Here is a 22,691-nt window from a genome sequence, read left to right on the forward strand (position 1 = left end):
GCTAAAGGGACATAGTTGAATTACATTAAAGTATGGTACCTAACATTATGACAATAAACAATACATAATTAAGCTTACAAAATAAATAAATATTATATATTAATAATAAAAACAAGATTAAAAACAAAAGAAGTCAAATCATAAACAATTTATAAATAAACAAAAAAAGAAAGAGTTGCATAAAATAATAGTTGAGATATTATTTAACCTACATACTGAAAAAGAATTTACATGCCTTTTAAAATGTTTAAACTTTTTAATATCAATATTTCCTATTATAATATACATTTATATGGGCGGATTCAAATTTGAAGTAGTGATATGGTACATACTCATCTCAAATTTTGAGTATACAGAAGCCTACCTGCTAACTTATGTATTAAGCTCAACTCCTCGAACCGATTTAAAATAAACACCAGTTGGCCACTGAACATTATACTATGTACCTACTTATAAACTAATTTACTTATAACTACAGATTCATTAGTCATTATAATATTATAATATATATCTATAGTTAATATCACACATTTCATCGATCAGAAATGTACAATCTGTTAATCTTACCGGTCGACTGAAAAAAAAATGATCATTGCAGACATATTCTACTAAACTAAAACAATATATGTACAGTGGAAAACAGCAAAAAACTTTAAGAAACTAAAAATCTTTGAATTGTTATAAACAGGGCACCCGACTTAGGTATAGCCCTAAAAAGCTCTAGATATGCAATCACGCATAAACCCTCTAAATATGCTCTAAAAATATACACTTAACCTTTTTTTTAAATATTTAATTAATAAATACTAATACAATAAATAGCATTAGAACTAGTAAAAAATGCATTTACCTCATTTTAATGTTTTTCATATAATTGTAAAATAAATAACAAAAGATTTTTATCTAAATGAAACGAAAACTTTTAGTTTTATTGATTGGGGGAAAAAAGACAATTCCATTGATTATTTGATTAATGGGTGCCATTAAATTATAGAATTATGGATTGTGGTTTTTCGGTAGGTACATTAAAAAAAATGTACAAAAATATTAAAAAAAAAATAAAAAAAAAAATCTAAACATGTCTCTAAAAGTAAAAACACTTAAATGTGCAAAAATATTCCACATCAAATTATAGATGTGTGTAACATGAAACACAATTGTATCCATAGTGGGCCTTACTAAAGTTATCTAAGATTTGAAAATGTAATATTAGCTTCCTCAATAGTTTTTCTACCTTATTAAAAAAAAAAAATGTCTACAAGCAAATAAAATAAAATTTTTATGAGCGTTTGAAATTCATATTTTTACAATATTGGATATTCACTCGATTTTTCATGTAGCGATTTTGTAATTTTTTATGTTTTTCAAAAATGAATAACTGTAGATACATGAAAATTTTACTGAATGTTTATATTATATTCATTTTCTAAATACCATAAAATGTTGAAAATATTTTGACTCTTTTTGAGCTGTTTACGGACATAGTCAGTTTTCAATTTTCTTAGTTTTTTTTTCTATAAATATCAATAAAATTTTGTTCGATCTCAAAGAAAACTCTATTCTAAAAATAATAGGAGCGAATGTGTCGGTCGTCGGTCGTCGGACGAGGAATAAATAAATAATATTATAATGCCGTTTATCGAAATCGCAGTAAACGCATGATATGACGTTTACGAATGGATTATATTTCGTTCGGCGTGTCCTTTGCTGATCAAATGACGTTTCGAATTGTTTCGATAGCACATTAAATCAAAATCTCATCAATCAGTTGGTACGTCTGAATTACCTACCCATACCTATAGTGACTCGTCATCAAAGGTTAGTATTAACTTTAGATTGTTGACTGTTTGTTAAATAATTATGCTAAACCGTTTTAATATATATTTAACCTTTTAACTTAGCTGTAGTTACCTAATTCGTTTTCTGATCAACTTAAAACGACTTGACAAGTTCAATTCACTGTTGAAACAACTTAAATTGTGTAGTTAATTTAAAAATTCAGAAACTAGAACCTCGATGATTTTTACGGTTCCGGTTCTGGTTCGGTCCCAGGAAAAACTAATATTTAGGTTTCAGTTTCTTTTGGGTTCTAAAAAAAAAAAATGTATTACTTGTTTTAGTTTTATATTTATGTAAAAGAATTTGTAATGTAAAGGTATTGGTTCCGGTTTTTAAATGAATTTAAATAAGGGTTTTGGTGAGGTTTCGGTTCCCAATATTCAAAGGGTTCCGGATCCAAAACCGGTTCTGTTCGATAAGGTTCCAGTCCCTGATTTAAATATAATCCATCGAGTTAAAATGAAAAATATGGTAAAATAGATATAGGTAGACACAAAAATACTCTTTACCTATATAATCCGAGTGGGTAATAACAAAAAATGATGATAACTTTTTTGAAACCCAGTAAATTTACTTTTTTTTCAATATTAACTTTAAACTTGGTGAGTTAAATTTATTTATCATTTTTTAACTAATAATACTATTTTAGCTTGACGATCTTAATATGTTCAATTGACTCAACACAACTCGAGTTAATTATTTTCATTATATTGCCCATGCCCTTTGTTCATTACGCATTCAACGCGATGGCACTGGTGTTGACATGACGTGGACAAGAAAAAAGGCACCTGTATACTAAACATAAGCATCGTAAAAAAAAATGTTCTTCTATTCGCTGTCTTTGCGAGTGGCGAATTTAGAAAACACGCACTTTCCAAATTAATTAAAAAATAAAAATTAAATTTTTAGTGAAATTTAGTTTCAAATTTCCAATAATAGGTATAGCTTACCAAGTGACATTGTAGTACCTATAAACACTATTATTATATATTAAATTTAAGAGCAGAAGTTTATCTATAAGCCTGTACGAGTATAGTTCCTATATTATTATTATATCATGCATTCGGTACGTAAATATTTGCGATAAATGTTTTCAACGTTTTTTTTTAAAGTATTTATTCAGAACTTTTTGTTCTTATTGTCGTTACCATTTTATATTTTAAAGTTCCATTTATATTTTAATAAATTATAAAAGGAGAATATTAATAGTTCCAAAAATCATTAAACTACTATTAGTTCCTTATGCCAATAAAATAATTCATAAGATTCTAAGTAGGTATACCGATGTTTTAATATAATAATTATTATAATTATTACTTAAATAGCTTTGATATCTACCTTTAAATTAAATAGATTCAAATATTAAAAGTACTGATTATATTATTGTTCAGGAAAAATACTTAAGGGGCCTCGCTACTGCCGTCAATTTTAGCTGAAAATACCTAAAGTATTGACAAAAATAAAGTTAGTTAACGTTGTCAAATTTTGATTCTAAAAAAAAATTTGGACTCACCAGAAAATTGTCTATAGATCCTACGAAGCATTTTGTAAATCTAAATTTTATATTATTGTGAACTGTAATTAAAAGCTTGAAAATATCAACATTTTCGAATCATTATTAAAATTAAGATTAATATTAAAAACGAAAAATAATTCGTACGATCTTCAGACTTTTTTCTGCTGAATTCAAATATTTTTTCAGAATCAAAATCAGACAACGTTAACAAACTTTAATTTTGTCAAAACAAATGTATGTTTTTGTAAAATTCGTGTAGTGAAATTGATACAGTTATCGAGTTATTGACATGTACATGCGCGTACGAGAGAGGATACCTGCATTTAATTTCACTCACACTAATAATCATTTACAACTAACACATAGATCCTGGCTATGACAAGATCAGAAATTGCCTAAATGTTGCCCCTGAAATAATGACCGTAGCGAGGCCCCTTAACTTATGTCATAATATCAAATTAAATAATACGCTGTGACATTATGTTTGGACACATATGTATAGATATAGACGACGCAGTTAGGTTTATAAAACTGTAATAATTATCCTTCTACACCATACATAATATTATATTCTATAATGAGTAATGAATTATGACGATCATTACCTGTTCGTCATAATCGTATAAATTATTTAACTTGTATCAAATGGTAAGCGAGTTTGGATAAATGCCAATAAAAATTATCAACAGAATTCAAATGTATACACAATTAATGAGTACGAGTATATCATAAGTTGAAAATGGTAAATCGTATTTTTGTTTATTGGTTTTGTAAAAAAAATACAGAATACAAAATATATTATTATTGAAAAATACACTGCAAATTAGCGTCTTTTAAATTATATTATAATATATTTATTTTTTACACGATCGAAAATCTAATTTATACTGCTTTACTATTGGAATGTTATTATATTATTATACTATACATCAAAATTAAAAATATTCATGCCTGAGAGTATAAATTAAAAATTTCACATAGGTATTTTGCCTAACGAAACGAAACAAAACGTCTATTCATTGCTTAATATTAAATTATTAATAGGTAGGTAATAATTATAATTTTTACTCACTACTACTATATATATTGGATTTATGTAAATAATTTTCGCATGGAATGATTAGAATCGCGAATAACAGATGCAAGACAATTTATTATACGAACTGCATAACGATTAACATTAATTATTATCATTTATCGTGGTTTGTAAAAATGTCCATTTATTTCGACCCAACTAAACGGAATGATTACAATAAAAAAAAAAAAAGTAAACGTTGTAAACACGGAATCCTCCTGCTATTTAACCGGATAAAAAAGTTTTTGAAAAAAAAAGAGACGAATTAAAATTAATTATTGAATTTATTGCAGAAAGTTTTTTAATTCTACTTTTACCTCTGAATTGAAAATGAAGGGATATTTCAAAAAAATTGTCCACGAGTTATTTTCATTGTAATTATGTGTAATGTTATAATTACAATTATTCAGCGGAAGGGTGTAAACTGCAGTGCCTACCTAGCCAGTAGATACCTACGGAGAATAATGAAAAAGTTTCCAAACAATTCCGCACACAAACGCTAATTGGACGATGGTCCAACAAATTTTTCAATTAAGCTAGTATGCTCGGTGGACAAAAAATATAAACCAAACCGAATTAATGTGACAATGATTAGTTTCGGTGAAAATGATTCGACAAGAAAATGTTTTTTAGTTTATATTATATATTCTCGGCGTATTAAATGTAAACGTGCAGTTTAAGGGAACCAATCTTCTTTCTCAGCCTAATGACTTATACATTATACACAACTGAAATAATTATAACTTATTTGTAAATTGTCATTGCCACGGAACTTGTGACTCATCAGTATATCATACGTATGCATTTGATAGTTTTTGATACAAGTGAATTTCGCAACAGACAAAAAATGAGTGTTTATCTATTAAAAAAAACTAATTAAACCGTTAACCAATTGTTTGAAAAGGTTAATGAGAAATCGTAAAAATAATCACAACTGTTCAGAAATAATATTAAATTATATAATTAAAATTTGTGGTTTTTGTAGATAACAAAGCTATCAGGTACCTACACCGCAAATTAATTTGATTAGATTTTGTAATTAAATGTTATATCGTTATTAATGTTTACTGTCATTATTCACTAAACCCAATTTTTCACAATATTTATATTTACACACTTTAATTTTTCATGTTATAGTTAGGTTAACGTAAATGCGTAATAATAATAGTAATAGAAACACTGTCTATACGGGACCTGATGATGAATAGACCAGTATATAACTGTAATATAATATACTTGTAATATAACAAGTACCTATAGTGACTTACCCATCATATTATGTAAACGAACTCGTCAGTTTTTATGACTTGCTTTAATTTAATGTAAGACAAAGATGTAAGTAAGTGGTTCAGATGCCAATGCCAAATTTAAAAAAAAATAAAAAACTAAAAATTACCATTTTTATTTATGGGATAGACCGCGGTGATTCATGGAAAGCAGTTAATAATGCTAAACCTTTTTCAAACTGTCGTTGTATGTACAAAGTACGTATTATTATTCTTTTAGTTTCGAATAAAAAAAAATAACAAAACTAATGTACCAATACTGCTGTCACTCTAGTGAGGGTATCCGATAAATTCATAAATGTATTCATCTCTCACTATTATATTGTTATTAATATATAGCATTACTAGCTGGGCACAGTTATTTTATTTATTTTCCTTCCAAATTGCCCAGCGATTATCTCGGTTTAGGTACCTACGTTTTTATTTATAACCGCGACTAATGAAACACACGATGATCCTTTTTTTTAACAAACATTATATTTTTTTATCAATTTATCTCTCGACACAAATCGCGATATCATTTCAGATTTCCATTAAGCCATTTTAAATACCTAACATTAATCGTGATTGATTTTTTTTTTCGTAATCCAACGCAATACGTTAATATTGTACTTACACGTGGACATGTTATAGGAAATATTCAAATGTTACGCTTCCTGCTTAGTATTATCTTTCTTTTGTGTCGTATGTTTGCCCATATATATTTTCTTAAACAACCTAAGGACATACACAATATATAGAGTTTCTGCAAATGATCAAACTTCTTTAAGTCGACGGGTTGAGTGGTTTTCCTCGTTTTTCTAAACTTTTACTTCTATACGTTCGGTGTTGGGTATACCATTAAACTTAATATTTACCTAACTTTTAAGTTATAAGTGTATGCCATAGTAAAGTTGATACGTTGGCAAAAATACAATTTGAATATCAATAGAAAACTCAGATGATTAAAATCGAATAAAATGTTAACATATTTTTATACATATGATTTTTCAATTGATGACGTACCCATATAATATTTCAATTTGGGTATCACAATAACTATATAAGTACATATATCAGCATAATATTATTATACCACCTACTATTACTGTATGTATACGCGTTATACGCACGTACTTATACCATATTTTCCGACAGCTAGACACACTTTCGTAAAACCAAATTGGCGATATTGTAAAGATCAAGTTATTTTGTGTTATTTATAAAGCGCATAATGTTATGAAATAGGATACCTACTCAAACAGTATAAGTAGGTAAGTACTACTTATATACCTTAAAATGGTTCATAATATGAACTTCATCAACTTCCACCCACCGTTACGACTAGTAACTATATATATTTTAACCACTATCGATTGCTTTACATAAGATGTCTCCAAAGGTGTAATTCACTGTTCATAATATATCTATACTATCGTTTTTACATATTTTAGAAAGGTTAATATCATATAAATCTTATTAACTAATTAAAAACCGCGTTACATAATCTATCACGCACTGGTAATTTATAAATACTATTACGAATATCTTGGTTTTTATTTACATTATATATTATCATAATATATTATATACGACATGTCTGCGTTATAATAATAATATGCGAGGCCGTGCAAATTGAGTTTATAATAATTAACTTGATTACATTATTTTGAAACACTATTATTTGTTATGTAATTATATTCGTATAAGGTGGTACTGAATGGTTATACATCGATAGTCACAATAGGCCTTAAATCTTGTACAGTTGTTGTCGTATGAATAAATTTAATGCAACAGGAGATACGAATACCTGACATGATCACTAAAACAGCGGTCACTGCACGTCTGTACATAATATACGATATACCTACTGTGTTCAATCTAATATTTATTTGTTTTTAGGTACAGTTGCAGTGTTGCACAATTCCCACCGTGATAAATCGTTTGAATAATTAATAACACATTTTATACTAGGGGAAAAAAAAACAGGGAAACAATAACGAAGAAAAAACATTTCGACGATTGCGTAACACGACTTCTGCTGCAGCACACTGCAGACGTTATATTTTTACGATTGGTTTTTGATTATTTTATCGGTGAATGGTGATCTACGATTAAAACGTACCTATATAATATTATAATTTATAACTATAATCGCAATACTTACGACAAGTTGCTAAGTGATAGTTGCGAATTATTGACACGATCAACCGCAAAGATGACGGCAATTCGTTTAATTATTTGTCATGATTGTGTGGAACTATACCTTTGAAACCGACGTAGGCCTAATTCTTTAGGCTTAAACCGAGTCGACTCGCAACAGCGAAATTAAATAGAGGTTTTTGTTCTTATAACGCAAACCGCGAGTTAATATCACAATAATTATAAACAAACGAATGGATAAAAACAAAAGTTCGACAAAAATAATACACCGCGCGAGGTGTATTCAACGAATCCTCAATTTTGACCTACACCTATATGATATTATATATTTTATAATTTATAAATTATTAATAAGTTCTCGAATTGGGAGGAGTGCGCGGGGGACGGAGCTCCTCTACTATTATTTTTATTTTTTGCGTACCCCAACTATTTTTTTTTTTTACTCGGACGGGAGGACGGCACAAACTATAGTGCCCGAAATACTTTTTATTAAAACATGGAGTGGATTTTAATATTGTTATCAATGGTATGAATTTTACATTTTTAATATCAATATTTGTATACTTCCTATATAGTTTAGAGTGTTTAGACTACCCATAATACCTTTTGGTATTTACGGGTCTGTGTTGAATAATTTTGCACTCGGAACGCAGTTTTTGGACCGAGCTCCCTTTTACTTGATAATATACCCGATTCGAGCACTGAATTTATTATCGCATACAAACGTCAAAGAATATTTGCAGCTATCCGATCGCAAATCGTACGTCGCCCGACGATACCAGTTGACGTGCCCCTCGATCCGTATCAGAAGAAAATATTGTACGGGAACAAAAAAAACCATAGGAAAATCGTCACCGTCACGACATTATAATATAGTTACGAAACATACCTACCGGAACGTGTGCGGTGTGCAGCGTATAATATTATTATTTTTACGCGTAATGTGTTACGTGGAAAAAGTTCTCAAGCGCATGTGAACTTTTTTAATTTTTTCTCGCGCACGTCAGCCAATAAGCGCATTCGTCGCTGCAAGAGCAGGTTTTGCATCATTTTCGCATTACGCCGTTCCCCTCCCCTCCGGCGCCGCCGACTGGCCACTTGCAGCGGGGTCCCGCACGCACACCTCGTTGCTCAATACCGGAGATTTAATAATTATTATCAATTTACATTATGTACGAGATGTTACTTTTTATTTTTCCACCTTACCGATTATTATGTTTTTTTTCTCGTCGGGCCGCCGCCGCAGAAGAGATAGTGTCTCTCCGTATACCATTATATTATTACAATAATAATAATAATAATAATAATATAATACAGGCACACCGTACGCGCGCAGATGACCCATATGGTGGGCTGGAAACGAGCGGGAAACAGGTTACGCGCGCGGGACGCTAATTTACCGATGCATTTCACTTTCCCTATATTATACTGTACGGTCCGCGCCGTATAATTTACCATAATAATATATAATATAATACGTTATTAAATTGTTGTTTACCGCCGAATTATGCTAAACTATGTTTATACATTTAAACCGTGAATTTTACCGGATAAATTCCGTTTCATAACGTGTTTTTCTTATTTTTTTTTGCCTATGCCGCGCTGCTGCTGCTCGGCAACACGCACGAAATGTCATACAGTGATAAATTCATGTGAAATAATAATATCATTGCTATACCTATTACGCACCTAATAGTATTATATATTAATTATACTATTATCATCGGGACGAACCGATGAAATAATATATTATAATAACGTCACAGGTACAATAATTCTCGTGGTGTGTTATAACTTATAACAGTTCTTTGTTGTCGTATGTATTTTTTATTGCGTGCCTCCGGACACGGAATATTATATTATTATTGTTATCAAATGCCAATAGTGGCACAGACGACAATACAAGACGGACAATATTACATACACAATAATAACGTTAATATAGAAAAATGCACGAGCGCAAAAAAATAATTTCTTTAATTTTTGTTTAATCCGTCTTATAATTACTAAAAAAAAAAAACAACGATGGGTTAGGTTCATAATATTATGTTTTTTGCATAAAACATAAGGAAATATGTATAATCATTACAATGTTTTGAGTGGGCTACTGCAACAGGTCCAGCGCCATTAGCCATTAACCATTATTTAATATTAATTGTATTATACACACAGACGAAAATACTAAAGCTCATCTGTCTTAGGGACACACGGTATGGTGAAATGTGCGAACCCCTTTGTTTCAAAACTACGTATCTGATTATTTTTATTTATAGTTATTATCGTATTACACAAATGTAATTTAATATAAATAATAAATAAATTAAGAAATAATATAATTTATTACTATTTATTACTAATTTATTACTATATACTATTTAGTAAAACGTAAGAAAACATAATTTATACTAAAAACACATAGACGTCCAGAAAAAAATTTAGATCTAGGGAAATCTACGTCTGAGTAAAAGGTAAAATTAGTGATGCATTTATGGAAAGCAAAATGTTCAAGGCTAGAAACTTTCCAAATTACGGGAATAGATACCATTTAAACTTTGCAATCCTGATATATTTCGCAACATATTTGGTACATCGCAATTATTAAAAATATTTTGCACACTTTTTGTGTCAACAGCTACATCTGAACGGATGGCTTCTTGCCTTAAAAAGTTGCAAACTATTTAAGAAATACCACGGGAGAAGTAAATACTTGTTTTTCAAATTTAATGAGTAAAAGTTTACTTGATAATTTTAATATTATATTATGGACTTCTTTATGGTCTCCTTTATAAATATATGTAATAGACACGTGATGTTCCTGATGTGAATCGTGACAACATTTTTATTATACGAATAACAGTCGTAAAAATATAAGAAATAGGTAAAAAGTAAATTAAATATTGTTGTAACACAGTATAAGTTTGTCAAATGATTTTTTACCGTTTTAAATAATATATAAAAACGTTGTTTTTTTTAACAACTTGAAACTATTTAAAAAAATATTTTCAAAAACATTGATACTTTTTGAGATAATGAGTGTTGTACGCTTAATGAATCACCCTGTATGCTAATTCGGAAAAAATAATATATTGAATAGTTCCTTGTGTTATAATTTTAGTTTCTGAGTGGTTTTTATTATATTTATTATTTAATTATTTATAAATTAACTTAACTTGAATTTTATTAAACGTAACTCGTTATTTATTAAGTTTATATCGATTAAAATAAAAGTTAAAAATTTAGTTAATGAAAATTAAATTTTAAAAAGTTAAAATTAATTTAACTAACTTTTTAACTCGTTTATGCCCAGGCTTGGTAATAGTGATAAATTATTATCAGCTGTTTTTAAGTAGGTATTTAAATTGTAAATTGCGTTACTGTGTGGTCGTGATATGTTTATATAGAACCATTTCGGTGGATTGGCCATAATAGCAGTGGGTACAACAATAAATATTAAAAACTTCAGACGAAATATTGGTTGAGTTAGAACAAAAAAATAAATAAATTATTACTATAAATTAGACAATAAAAAGTTTGACCAAAATTCCTTCGGTTTTAAATATTTTTTTACTGATTGCAGTGTAAAAGCGTTGCTGTATGATAATACATATTAAATTAAACCTAGGTACTACAAAGTTGGCTATTAAATGTATGTTTTGTGTTCTGTATAGGTAGATACTTGATACATGTGTAACAACTAACAACTTACAATTCGATTGTGTTATGTAAATATTATATTATCCTGTGGTTTACAAATAATATACGTATTATACTTGTATATGCCATCGGTTCCTTCCCCATAAATAATTCCATTATTGTCAGCTACCAAGGAAGTCATGTGTGTATACGCCTCTGCAATGATTGACACTGAATGACTCATTGACGGGACAGCCCTCCTTGTTTATATAAATGTCAAATATTTGGAACGAAAAAAGCATAGATAAACATTAAACAACAAAGAGAATTTCATTATCGTGCGAATGATTTATATAAAATATAAAACACCGGCCATTAAGAAATTAAACAAAAATGTTACATAAGTAAACCAAAGTAATAATCATCAAATAGTTGAGGAATTTTACAAGTTTGTAAAACTATGTTTAAAACATATAAATATATAATATATACCCTTTTAGTCATAAACTCAAAACTTTATACATAGGTAGAGTATACTGTATACGTATATATAATACCTTTGATATACATGTTTGACTTAATAATATCATTAGACTATATTGAAACAATATGACGTGACCTGTGCATACTACAGTATATATCTAAGGTCATAATCACATTCGATTGTAAATAAACGTAAAGTTTACGTACATTTTATTATTTCTAATTATTTTCTATACGTTTATTCAACAACGACTGTGTATTTGTATAAACCTGTAATAATAGACGTTGGTCGAGCAGTCATAAGACGTAATGATGAAAATAAACAAATCCAGTTTTATGTTTTCTTTATGCAAAACATAACTACCTAAAATATTTATTCTAAATGGCCTATTTAATTTAAATGAAAACATTTTTCTAGACTTTAAATGCAATCGTACTTATACTGATATTTTTTAACCGACGATTAACTTTGACAACATTTGAAATTATTATAATATTATACATACTTATAACATTTTTAATACCCGGTGACGACTTCTGCCTGGAAAAATTATTAACACGGTTATCAATATACGAGAAGATTAGTTACACGATAAGAATATTATACTTATGAGCATCGTGATTAGCATATTAATGATGTTTTTTATTTGCTGATTGCCTGATTATGATAATATTTAGTAGTTATTTTATATTATTTTCAACTTGATTCACTTCAATCAATAAATATTCAGAAGACTAAAAAGTCTGATGTTAAGCAACTAAATGTCCTACCTAATTTAAAAAAAAAAAACAAACGTTTCATTTTTCTATTATCGTTATAATTTTGTAATAATAGGTATACCCTTAAGCTTAATTTCAAATATAGTTATTTTACAGCTGGCTATCTAAATAAAGACCATATTATTTTAACTGTGAATTATTTAATTAATTTAAAATATTAATTTTCCATATTGAATGTAAAGCATTTCTTGTGTTAGTTTGTACTAATGAAAATTTATTTATAGAAGAGTAGAAGACATTGTATAGTGATGATTAAAATATAAAAGTACCGTTTGCTTTTACTCAATATTAATTTTTAATAAACATAATGCTCGTAATATTATGTTTTGAGTATTGAACCATTTAAACAATTGTGTAGCTTTCATATTATAATTTACTTTAATTTTGCAAAGTATTATAATGTTCATCTGTATCGCCATCAAGAAATAACTATTTTACGTGTTTGTTTTAGGATTAACCTAAGTGGCGGAATGCAGAATGTTTTAAGGAGGATAGCGGCCACATTGGTTATTTTATGTCCAGTAATTGTCTTTTCAATACCGGAGTCTGCTATTCAAGCGTCATCTATCAAATCCAGTCAAACTGAACAAGTAAAGAAATATTATTCGTATTAATTATATATACTTAACAAAAATATAGTTATAACCTTCTGTACCTAAGAAAACATTATTAAACAACAATTTTACTAAAATTATTCAATTTAAAATTCACTGAAACCACTTTTAAGTTTACCTACTGAATAAATATAACACGACGTGTAATAAGTCATAATTTAAAGTGTCTCGTATTATTACACGTTGAGTTCTGACAAACAAAACGATATGCCTAAATTATGCTTATAATTTCAGCATAATGAGTGAGTACTACCTGTAATATTTTATAGTGAAGTAGGTATATGTTTACTTTATATTTTATAGATATATTATACTTCACGAATGTATTCAATTTTTAAAAGGTACAACTTGTTTAAACATGTAATATTTATACTCGAGTTTATACTTTTATTAAAAATAATTTCTTTTCTATGTTCCAACGTAATAATATGCTCTATAGTTATTATAATATATTATACACAGTCTTAATTTGCTTAGGATTATAAATTTATAAATAATATCCATAATATTCTATAGTTGTTTAATAGCTTATATACGTAGGTAGGCGTATTATGTACGCGAGTTAAATGATATTCAAATAATATTATTATCTGTGTATAATAGTAGGTAGTACGTTTCAAACATAACCAATATTATATTGATCGGCTCTATGTTTTAATGGTACCTAACTATTTAATATACCTATAATATATACGTTTAAATGACCATAGGATAACTCGGACTACACGAGGTCTTTCGACGAAGACCAAGAGGAGAAACGGGCATGGCGAGATTTGCAGACGGCTGGCTGGGGCAAACGTGGTTGGCAAAACTTAAAGACCACGTGGGGCAAACGGGCACAGGACTGGCAGAATTTGCACTCGTCGTGGGGCAAGAGGCAGGGCTGGCAAAAGTTGCACGGTGGATGGGGAAAGCGCGGATGGAAGGACATGCAGTCAGGGGGTTGGGGAAAGAGGTTTAAGGATCAGGTACGTGTATTTTAGTACTCGCACACGTAGGCGGCCGTGTAGAGTCTTACGATTTATGACGTGTGATTGGCTGCACTTTTTTCACGTATTATTATTTATTAATATGGTTGACGTCAATACAATTTGAAATGTGTAACAATTTGAAATTATGCGCAGGAATAATAATAATAATAATTATAATACAATTTATATCCGAATGTATTATTATGATATTTTGATTGTTCAATAATATTGTTATTATTACGTTATAGCCCGCCAGTGGCCAATTGTCTCAGTTTGACGAGTATCTAGACAAATACGAAGAAGAAAATCCTAATGAAGCAGAAAAACGATCATGGGACAATTTCCAGGGATCTTGGGGCAAAAGAGCAGCTGATTGGACAAGCTTTAGAGGTAAGCCGGTAAGCCAAACATTTTATCTAATTTAGTATAAACCGGGTCATTATTGTTGATATGTTAAATGGAAAATTCTGTAATTTTTAGTAACAGTTGACCTGTCAAGGCTTACCTTTATTAATTATGTATTTATTATATAATATACGGACTGCCGACTGAGCACATTAACATACAAAATCTATCATTATTTTTTATATTTAAGCAATAATTAGTATTCTTAATTTTAATTACTTCTGCCATATATTATTAAAATTCACACTATTTGATATGCTTTACTTACCATATTATATACTATAAAGGTTTGTAGAAAAGACAACTAGACGATGCACGAAAGATTCTTTGTTTGATAAACCACCCAAATATTTAATTTTGTTAACACTTTTGGTACTACGCACTGTGAATTGTTTCTAAACATAAGCGAAAATACGTACTTTATCTATCTATTTCACATGTTTTATACTAAGAACATTTAAAACAAGCCATTTGAACGTGTTTCAAACAAACGTGTTTGATTGAACGGGCAAGTTGTACCGTCTACGGTTAAACTTCGATTAAGCTTAATCAGCTGATAACAGATATTTAACCGTGCAAATTCGGCCGGTTAACTTTAATCAGAGACGGAACAATTATAAATAATTTACAATTAATAATGAGCATCATGAACTAAGATACTATCTTAGTTCATGATGAGCATTCAGCATACATGACATAGAAGAGATTTCCGTAATTGCAAAATTAGTTCCTAAAGAGGTTCCTGAAGGGAGCTTCTCGAGGGAGACCAAGGAGATTTCAAAGACCTTACTATTGGGAGGAAATAACAAAACTGTTAATTTTATTATTGCACTACAAACATGGTTAGATTTACAACAAAATGAAGCTATATAATTACTTATCGTAAAGTTAAATTATTATAGTTATTCATTCAGTTTTTCTTGATATAACATAATAATTACTTACATAATAAAGTTAAGCGAAAGTACCATGCATTTCGTAACTCCCATCAGTATAGTCTCCAGCTGGAAGCCTGTAGATGAGTAGGTATTCCTGAAAGCACCCTCGCTATTAGGGTTGAAAACTGAAATATACTAAGGGATGTTTTAAGTTAAAAAGATTATCATAATCTACATTTAAACAAAAGCATCGTACAGCGTTTTAATCTTTCGCGTTAAAATTGTAGTCATTAAAATATTAGGTTATATTCTATTAACATGTGCTTATGCAAAACCATGTGAAATGTGTTTATAAATTATTATACCCTGCATTCTACATTACAGTATTACACAATAATATAAATTATAATATATATATTATATATTATGACCAAATTATTATTTTACCATATTAATAATATAATATTATTGCCATAATATAATAATTTGACCAAAACCTTTTATTTGTAATATTTAAAAAAAAAAAAAAAAAAAAAAAAAAAAAAAAAAGACCGCTACATTAAAAAAAAAAAATTTATTAAAAGGAAAGTTATATAAAACATTAATGATTCTATTGTTGATTTAAAACAGTCAACACAAACCTCAACTTTAATACAAGAATAGTAGGTAGGTACAACTCAAAATAAAAGATTTATTTAACGTTAAAATTTGTTACCCACTTGGATGAATTTTCAAACAAATGAACCAATAACAATTAATGTTTGATGTTATTGATGGAATAAAATAATTTTTAATAAATATACCCTAAACGTAATGTCTCGAGTGTTACAATAAAGCATTGTATTAATCACATTTTTAAATAAAAAAATATACAGTCGATTAAAATAGTTATATTTATATAATATACCCACTGAAAACGATATTGTTTTTATTCTTACAGTTTATTATGCAGTCTTAAAAACGTATTGTTTAACATAATTAATCTTTATTACCTTACCTTTATCCTTACCTGCGTCATTACGTATGTCATTATTGTGGCGCGATATTTTAATGCACATATATGAGTAGCTGATCTAGATAGAAAAATATGCATATCATACAATATATAGATGGTAATAAGTAAACAAGATTATACTTTTGGTTATTATTCATTATAATATATAACAACACGGGGATTTGGGGGGACGAGGTGGCCGAGCGGTCTAACGCGACGGATTCGGCACAGCCGGTCCGAGTTCGATCCTCGACCACTGGGCGGCATTTTTCTCCGTGCAAGTCACGGTGTCCGGAGAACAAGTGCCGCCATCCCCCCACCCCGGGGCACGGCAGAAACCTACGGGTGCCCCATTAGAAATTCTGCCAAACACAACACACAAGTGTACCAACCTACCCAACCTACCAACCTACCCAATATAAAACCTACAGTGCCCTCCCCACACCCAATGGCCTATGTTGCCGCGGGTTACCCAATAAAAAAAAAAAAAAAAAAAAAAAAAAAAAAAAAAAAAAAAAAAAAAACACGGGGATTTGGGTATAAGTGGACGTTTTAGTTACGAGGGTTGAATCTTTATTTTTTTACTTGACTTTTAATGTTAACAAAACCCCAGTTATGGTGTGATGTTAAAATATAGTTTCAATTATCTACTTTTAACCATATTTAATTTTGAACCATATGCCACATGTCAGACTGAAACTATTCATTTTTATTGAGACATACTTATTTATTAATTGTATATAGGCTTAAACGATTTAAAATTAAATATGGTTAAAATAAAAATTAATTGTTAAATTGTATTTTATAAATATTAATATAATTATAATATCTTAAAAAAACGATAGTAGAAAAATAACCCTTTAAATGCATTTTGATATAAAATAATTTGTTAAATAAACGTACATAATTGATCTACTAAATGTTTTATCCTTTGAAGAAATAGTATGTTTAAAAATAATCTTTATATCCGTATTCAATGGGACTTTAGTTCCAAAATAACTGGTATACAGTACCTATATCCAATGTTTTAGTTTTCTACATAATATCGTTGATGAAAAATCTGAAATTATAGAGATAAAAATTCATTCTAAAATCAATATATTCGTCGCGCCTCCCTTAATCTAATCTTGTACACTAGAAAAACAATAAATATGAATATACCTACTCGTAGGACGTACCTACCTATGTAACAAAAAAAATGTTTTAAATAATTTGTTTTCAAAAATCCAAATTTAATATTTATATAAATTATAGTTATGTGTCTTATTTTCAACATTATGACGTACGAATATGTTACGTTTGTAGTTTGTATAATATATTGCAACTTTAAATTATTTAAGTAATATTTATGTACCGGCTGCTGCGTGTTTCTATATCGGCGGGCAACTTATCAACACCGAGGCGCCATGTTTAAAGTGTTGTAAATATAAAACGAATAGACTATACGCTCATTGTGATGCAGTTTATTATGCGAGAGTAAATTAAAAAAATAAATGAATAAATAATAATGATAAAAAAAAATAATACATATATATAATATTATACTTTGTGTACAAACAGGTTCGTGGGGGAAAAGAAATCCCGTGGACTACATGAACGAGTACTCAGGATATGGAGACAACGATAATTACAAAGCTTATATTTTTCCGCCAGGTAAATTACGTTTAAATTGAATACTTAATGCGCATACTACCTCTATTCGTTTACAATATGGGCTCGGAGGAGACGATTGTTACGCTTGTAATTTGAATTGAAAATGTGTGCTAAGCACCTGCCACTATACACAGTCATTCGAAACAGGTGTACATATATATATATATTACTTTGTTAACAGTGGAAGTAATATATTAACGGTTTCGTACGAACAGTTATTCGATAGACATTATCCCTTGTACAGTATAATATACATAATAAAAGTCCACCACAATTAAAAATTATATTGCGTATCAATAGTTTTTTTTTTGGGAGGGAGGAGGGGACAATAGTTGCAACATTATAATTAATTATTTCAGTTTATAGACTGATGAAAAAAAATATTTACTAGTAGATCCGTTGCATTAAATGATTGCCCAAAATTACATGTATTTATTATCCTTTTTGGGAATGAATGCTACAAAAATTTAATTTTACTCGTAACTCAACCTTTGTAGATAATAATTAGTGGCGACAAGTGGTACTCTAAAAAGCTTATTTATGGAATGCCCAACAGTTTTCTAGAAAATACGAAAACTTATGACTGAAAATCGTTTGGGTTTGGCAAATCTGGATTTGATTCCCTATTGGGAGCAAAACTTTTTGCATTTTATTTCATACTTGTAGAAACGTCACGTTAGGCTTTGTATAGACATTTTCAATTTTAATTCCAAATACTTTAAGAAGTTTAATCATATAGCATGTTTATGCCTATAAAAACATTACAAAATTTAACAAAACAATTTATTTATTTTTAATACGAAGACGTAATATTATATATATTCTTTTTAGGATTAAAGAAATCACTGTTTAATTTCATAACAATATTATATTTTTATTTTTATCTCTATAGGATTCATGTCTGTGGTTAAGTAATTCACGTTTTAATCTATTTTATGAATTTTATTTTTCTAACATTTCAAGTTTATAGATTTATTAATTTTTCATTTTTATGCTGGCAATATTATTAAACTAAATTTTTTTTTTAAGATTAAGCTTATGTTGTTTTCGGCTTTTCGGTCTGTGATTTTTCTTATTTTTGAGTCATATATTATCATTGTAATTACCTCTGACGTTACCTATATATTATATCATATTATCATGCCCCCTTGCTATTTACTCTAACCCCTTTAAGCCTAGCGTGTATCCACGGTTGAGTGCTTATCATAAAACCCTTAGTCTATCGACTCTACAACGAAGGCCTAAATATACACAAGGCCTTAATATATACACGTGTAGTTACAATATATATACAAACATATACATATATAGGTACGCCTACATTATGATGATTCATATATTATGTCATCGCACGTACCTACGCAAAACCAACAATTTTATCGCTGTACATTTCTTCCCAAAATTTCTGTATACATTTCCCATTTACGAATACTCCACTTTCAATATTCTGGTAAAAATATAATATAGCGTGTTTGTGGTGTCCAACTCACTCGTTCACTTCGTCAAAAACATGACCATCCTTGCTAATTTTTGATTACGCATAAGACGTAGTGTGACCTAGGCGAACTAATTACTTTTACTTACCGAATATTCCTACCATAATCTCATCACATATTCACATCTACTTCTCTATGGTCTTGGCAACTTCAAGATGGTCTTCCTTTTACTTCTGCGAAACTCACTTTTTATCTACCCATACCGTCTCTCCGGGCCGAATCTCACGTCGCACCCAAATGCTGTTATAGTATAATATAGCTGCGTAGTTCAATATTATTTTTTTAAACATAAGTACTGATGAAAATATTTTTTACATTTCAGGTTACAATAGTTATTTACCCAACTTCCAAACGGAATACGAAAAATGAGACGTCAATTCTCAACTTCTGAAAGTACTACCACGAAAAAAATATTAACTATTAGCCCTAAATTTACAGACTATATTATACTTATATCAGATTGTGAAATAAAATTAATTTATGTACCTATGCCTCCGTAATAATATTATTACATTCAAGTAATCAATTAAAAATATTTTTGTGCATTTATATATACTTTTTTTTGTTCAGGTAAATATTAAATATTAATAACCAAAATTATATTTATTTATTTTTTAATCTTAGGAACAACAATGATGTTTCCTCACTCGTACTATGAGCTGATTAATGGTTTAAACTATATAATATGTTTATATGATGCATTTGAATTAACCTATTACATACCACATACTAATGCATAATACCCAAACAAATACATTTATAATAATAATAATACAAAATAAGAATATCAATAATTGTTATTCAGACGTAAATTGTCATAGACACGAAGCTGTCATATTTATCGGTATTGTAACTTTATAGTGAACTTTTAGAAAATTGCAATTTCAGATGTCTTTATTCAAATACCAGTAAAGACCATTATAATTATATTATACCATAAATTCAGGATCTCGTTCCCGTAAAATACATTTTATAAACTCGTGAAAACATTTTAGTATTTTACGTAGGCACCATAGACTCTACGAAAAATGTGTGCAGTTGTTTAATATGAAGTATAGGACGAATACATATAATAGTAATCAAATTAATAATACTTAAAAAAAAAAGGTTACGAAAAAATTAAACACTCCTAGTGTTTGAGTATGAAATTACAATTGTTTTTTTTAGATTTTGTTCAAGCTCGTGCGGTTAATTAATATTAGTTAAGTAGACACCTTGTAAATGTTGTTAAATTTAAACATCAGCTACTTTTACTAATGTTAATTTCCGCTTGCGTATTAATGGTTTATTACGTCTAATTATATCAGCCCATTCGAAGCTTGCTGCCCATATAATTATTTCTTATTATCATAACAACATTAGGATGTAAAATACATGGGTACCATCAATTATACGAAACAACGGAATCAAAAACCATGACTGTAAGGCAGCTATAATAGGACGTTTTAGATTTAGATTTTCTAGTGGAATTCCTACGGTATTGTGTATAAAATTAAAATAATTTATACTTGAAAATCAATTAACTCGCTAACCGGGTAAAACGTGTTTTAAAATCCGTGGAAAACGACGTGTCAAAACGCGGTGAAATGGGTTAAGTTCAGGTGGAATTCATAACCCCCGCGGGTTTTCGATATTCTTAAATGTCAACAATGGCGAAGAATATACACATTATCTACAGCAACAACGACGACAAAAAAAAACTTGTCGGTTGATATCGGGTCGTACACGCACATAATATACAAACGCGCAACTTCGTCCCCCCATACTCGAAAACAATGTTATAATATTGTTGTTCACTGTAGCGTATCCGTAAGATTTCCGTTCATACATCGTTGAATTTCTCGGTATCAACTTCAACCGGAATAAAACATCTGTTTAACCTTAACCATTGTGTACAACAATAACAACATTTAAGATGTTTTAGTAAAAAACACGGTGTACAATACATAACGTACGACGCGAATATATGCGTGACATAATATTATATCGTGTTATTATCTGTGCGCAGATTCAAAATATAATATTATTACGTAGTATTCACTTGCAGCCATGGTGGTTTACCTAAGTCTACGTCATTCTATACACGACCTAACCGAGTAAGTATAATATAATACATTACCTACGCACTATATTTAAACGTTCAAATTTAAATTAAAGAAAAACAATTCTTTAGAACTCATCGAGTATAATAATAACGACAGTGAAATATACTAGTAGTACCTAATATACCTATATTTCGTAAAACAAAACGATAATACGTCCAAAACCTATGCATCTTTTTGAATAATATATACAATTATAATACTCGTATAATAATACAAAATATGTCTGTAGTACCTACTATAGTGTAGGTACCTAATAACTAAATCATTAATAAATTGTTTCCAATCAAAATAATTAAAATATTTTATTTTACACTCATTGTATTACCTATATACGTGCGTTTGTCGTTTGTTGTCGACAAATAAATGAAACAAGCCAATTATTAAAAATTAACTTAATTTTTCTTTCAACCATACAACGTTTAATATTAAATTATACATTTTAAAAATGCAAGTTAAATCGCTGGAAGTCGAAAAAATATGCGAGCTAATATAATTTTATTTTATTGTATAATTTTACTCCTATTATATAGGAGTACCATGACCATGGACTATACCTTAAACTTTGAGTAGACTGCGTATGGCAAATTGACCCACTATACTGATTTTTAAAAGAATTATTACTTTCTTCGTTATTAATAAATCATCTCTAAAAATCGTGGGATGATATCCTTTTTTTTTCTGAGCGATATAGAATCGGCTTAAGCGTTTAAAAATTTAATACACTAAACCAACATTAAACATCCATTTTGTCGTAATTATTTAATTTGCTTTTTAATCCTAAAATTAAGTATACTGCATGAACCGTCTATCTCGTCTGACTC

At 29.0% G+C, this 22,691-nt stretch overlaps 1 protein-coding gene across 2 annotated transcripts in view; it reads left to right on the forward strand.

Moving 5' to 3' along the window:
• The window catches only part of LOC132945747 (prothoracicostatic peptides), a 39,725-nt gene extending 19,411 nt beyond the window's left edge, over nucleotides 1-20,314 (forward strand). The window contains exons 2-6 of one of the 2 annotated variants that reach the window (XR_009664582.1): nucleotides 13,206-13,344; nucleotides 14,079-14,336; nucleotides 14,588-14,737; nucleotides 18,177-18,269; nucleotides 20,088-20,314. Coding sequence is in view for 1 of the 2 variants with exons in the window: in XM_061015502.1 (XP_060871485.1) it covers nucleotides 13,225-13,344; nucleotides 14,079-14,336; nucleotides 14,588-14,729; nucleotides 18,177-18,269; nucleotides 20,088-20,134 (660 nt within the window). In the remaining variant the exon portion in view is untranslated. The remainder of the gene's footprint in view (nucleotides 1-13,205; nucleotides 13,345-14,078; nucleotides 14,337-14,587; nucleotides 14,738-18,176; nucleotides 18,270-20,087) is intronic. The other variant, XM_061015502.1, reaches the window with a different exon arrangement.
• The last annotated feature ends 2,377 nt before the right edge of the window (nucleotides 20,315-22,691 follow it).

Source organism: Metopolophium dirhodum, chromosome 5, assembly GCF_019925205.1.
Source record: "Metopolophium dirhodum isolate CAU chromosome 5, ASM1992520v1, whole genome shotgun sequence".
In the NCBI taxonomy this organism is placed as follows: Eukaryota; Metazoa; Arthropoda; class Insecta; order Hemiptera; family Aphididae; genus Metopolophium; species Metopolophium dirhodum.